The sequence below is a fragment of the Cicer arietinum genome, chromosome 5 (genome assembly GCF_000331145.2).
Source record: "Cicer arietinum cultivar CDC Frontier isolate Library 1 chromosome 5, Cicar.CDCFrontier_v2.0, whole genome shotgun sequence".
NCBI lineage: Eukaryota > Viridiplantae > Streptophyta > Magnoliopsida > Fabales > Fabaceae > Cicer > Cicer arietinum.
Window position 1 is genome coordinate 78,949,547 of NC_021164.2, and position 3,657 is coordinate 78,953,203.

The window sequence follows — 3,657 nt, forward strand, 5'->3', positions numbered from 1 at the left end:
TATTTCAACGGTTCTACGACAAAATCAAGAACTCATGTAAAGTTTTCCATATTTTAGTTGAAGAGGAAAATAGTGTATACGTTGTACCATTCCAGTAACTTATGTTAGTAATATATTCACTACTTATATGAGTAATGTACTCACTTTATAAGTAGTAATATTAGCAATATAGTGTCATGATTTATCAATTTATAATTACTAGTATTTCTCATATGAGTAATGTACTCACTTTTTATTTCATGATTATTCAATTTATAATTAATATTTCTCTCATCCCTCCTACCTTCATTAACCAATTTAGTTGTATCGAGAAAGTATTAAATAATTTGTAATAGTTGTACCTTATCTTCAATACATTGTGCATTTAGTTTGAGAATGAAATCTAGCAATTTTGGGTTTGGTGTATTTGATATCATTAAAATTGGAGTAAGGATGTTGTCTCATATGGATTATATCACTATGATATATATATATATATATATATATTAAATTAACCTACAACTCCAAAGAAAAAAAATAGTTTAACCAATAGTTGGTGAAATTATATATATGGACATATGGTGTCTGACCCAGCAAAATAACTTGGAGGTCAATGGATCTAAATATACTCTCACACGAGTACGTAATATGAGACTCTCTAAGTCTGAATATAAAACAAAAAATTATTAAATAAAAATTTACAGAAGTGTATAATGCGTATACAGAGATAGAAAGTATATTATTGGCATAATTAAATCAAATAATAAAATAGAAGCACATGTTACTTGTATCCATTTTTATTGAGTATCCTATTCTACTTTTTAAGCACTACAACATAGTACAATCAGATGCGCGTGCACGAATTTGATAAGCAGTTTCCTTGGCCATCAAAAAAGAAGAAAAGAAAAAATATAAGCAGTTTTATTATAACAGTTGATCAATCTTGGACTTGATAGGTAGTGTGATTTCATGATCTACAAGTCCAGAAGACTTGTTCTCAAGCTCTGTCAAACGATCTCTGATTTCAGGAATTCTGGCATTAATATCAGCAACCTCTTGTTCTTTCTGAGCCAATGTTTTCAGTTCTGATTCTAGTTGCTCTCTCAATGATTCCATTTCAACATCATAGTTAGCTTTTTCTGTCTCCATATCCTGCTGGTGACTAATCAGTTCAATATTTTCTGCAATTTCATCGAGTGCGTTACGCAACCAGGCTACACGAAGATGAGCAGATTCAACATCCTTAACAATATCTGACAGTTCATTCACTTTGGACTTACTTATTGTGTCAGAAGAAGATTGTAATTCTTGGACAACAAAGCATACGCATTCCATGTAATATGAGCGCATTACAACTGATTCTAAATCACAGCTTGCACCTATATCCCCATACTTATCAAGTATAGTTTGCAGGATGAAACCAAAACTTTCTTTTACATTGTATTTTCCAACTGGAATACGAGACTCAGATACCACAGAATCTGTCTCTCCTTCACTGCCATCTTCTTTGTCCTCTGGGGGAGTTCCAGAGAAACTAAAATCTTTGGACTCACTTAAACCAGTGTCATCAGAATTAGTGATTGGAATAATTTCATCAGAAGCAACTTTGTCCTCATGATTTGTTTCTGTCTTGTTGGGGAGGATTTTAGCAACATCCTTAACTTGGTCTTTGTGATACACAGGCTGCCAAAAGAAACAATGTGTTTTATATTGGCGCAAAAATTAAAAAAGTTGTCTAAAGACCACAAGATTAAATGATAATTCTTCTATAAGTGTTTGACTTTGTAACCTCTGTGATAGAGTTTAAATCTCATCGAAGAGGAGTCTAATAATCAGTAATGATGACTTGACAATTCATTAGTAGAGTGTGATTTTGTAACCTCGAGTGACTAAGTTCAAATCTCATTAGAGACGAGCTTACTAACTATTAATGTCAGTTTAATTAATAATAATTTTTCTTTTCCCCATTTTATTTATAGTTTTTTTTTTAAAAAGTTTGTTTAAAGAGAGGCGCACTACCATAACATCTGGGATGTGCAATTGACCAGAAATTGGTCCAGAAGAAGGAATTATCTCATTGCTTTTTGGCTCCAACTTTTTGTTCTCAGAATATTGTGGTTTTGTTGATGAAGCATTGGAGAGATTAGTTGCTCCAATTTTTCTTGCAGCTGGAACACTGTCAAGAATAGGGGGTTCTGGCCTTGAACCTGCCCTCTTCTTCCTCTCAATATTGGATTGAGGAGTGGCACCTGCAATTAAAATAATATATTATTTAATTGATCAAGTGCCAAATTGAAACATCTTAATTTATCAATAATCAATTCATGAGCTCAAACTAGTAACGTTTTCGTATTGCACAAACTATAAAACAATTTTGATAAAATTCACATGGACATATTTACAAACTTAATAAACTATTTACAAATGATCTCACATCACAGTGTGAATGTAACGACACAGTGACTGCAGGAGAACAAAAGTCTTGCCAAAGAAAACTAATCCATTCTATTGAAATGGTCAAACAAAATAGCTATGTACCTATGTAATATGAACACGAACGGTTGAATTATATCCTAATATACCAAACTTAATTCTTATTGCTATTAATTAAACAAGTCACTTTCTAAACAAAATTAAAATATTAAAGCTAAATGTTGTGCTTGTTTAATTAAAATTAGAAGTGTTGATTCCCATGACATATTTAAATGAAATAATTAGATTGGACGATAAGAATGATGAGAAATCATGATTTAATCAAAAAAAATATTGGCAGCAAATTTCACAAGAAATACACTGTCAACAGGTCAAACTAACGATATTGAGAAGAATGAAGAAATTTGTTACAACACTAATATATATATAATTAGAGAGAGAGAGAAAGGAGGAACCTGAATTGGAGAATGATTTGTTACAATTGGCATCACAGTTATGGTAAGGATTAGAGGCTTTTGGACAACCAGCAACCGTTCGTCTTTGTTCATTTATCTTTTTACCGATCTCAGCATCAGTTACGGTTCTCCCATAACCTGCATAAGTTTAAATTATGAGATTAGATGTTGCTATTTAGAATTTCAGAGTTAAGAGGAAGTAGAACAAATTAACCTTGTGAAGTCTTTCTATTAGCGTGTGGTTTGGGTCCCTTTATTTTTTGGGAGCAAGCTTGTGTGCATTGATGGTAAGGATTAGAAGCATTTGGACACCCGTTGCTAGACATCACCTGCCATAAAAACCATATTTTAATAATCAATATCATATTAAATCAATTGTAAAACGATCAAATACTAAAGGCAATTAACTCACACTCATAGGAATTATTAATTACAAGGAGGAGGGAAAGTGGAAGCAGCAATAATAATGAATGTGAATTGAGAATTGAGAATTGAGAATTGGAGGAACCGTCCATTTATTGACATCTATATTCCAATATGGCGGGTCCAACTTTTCATAACTATATGGTTGACCAATGGAATTTCCATGATGGCAATTGACAAGTTTAGACTTTTGATTCAATGAGTTCATAGTATACGTATAGAGTACTATATCAATGTCAAACTTTCTTGTCTTCTAGACACTCACGCGGACACATTTTTTTATCGGTATATTATATTCCCTCGGTCTTATATTATAACAACTTTTTTTAAAATAATTTGTTTTTAAATATAAGTTTATATATAAATC

General features: G+C 31.8%; 1 protein-coding gene across 1 annotated transcript; it reads right to left on the bottom strand.

The window, feature by feature from the left end:
* Nucleotides 1–703: 703 nt before the first annotated feature.
* LOC101493958 (uncharacterized) lies at nucleotides 704–3,413 on the bottom strand. The gene is made up of 5 exons (XM_004500666.4): nucleotides 3,280–3,413; nucleotides 3,082–3,196; nucleotides 2,868–3,005; nucleotides 1,999–2,228; nucleotides 704–1,662 (listed from the first exon to the last, which is right to left on the bottom strand). Exons 1-5 carry the CDS (start codon nucleotides 3,283–3,285, stop codon nucleotides 904–906), a joined length of 1,248 nt encoding a protein of 415 aa, XP_004500723.1. The 5' UTR covers nucleotides 3,286–3,413; the 3' UTR covers nucleotides 704–903.
* Between the last annotated feature and the right edge of the window lie 244 nt (nucleotides 3,414–3,657).

Bases quoted from the DNA above. Each gene is read 5' to 3' on its own strand.
- LOC101493958 (XM_004500666.4), bottom strand. The intron at 2,229-2,867 runs GTTCCTCCTTTC...TTTTAATTGCAG, and splicing joins CAAATCATTCTCCAATTCAG to GTGCCACTCCTCAATCCAAT. The intron at 1,663-1,998 runs GTAGTGCGCCTC...TTCTTTTGGCAG, and splicing joins TGCACATCCCAGATGTTATG to CCTGTGTATCACAAAGACCA.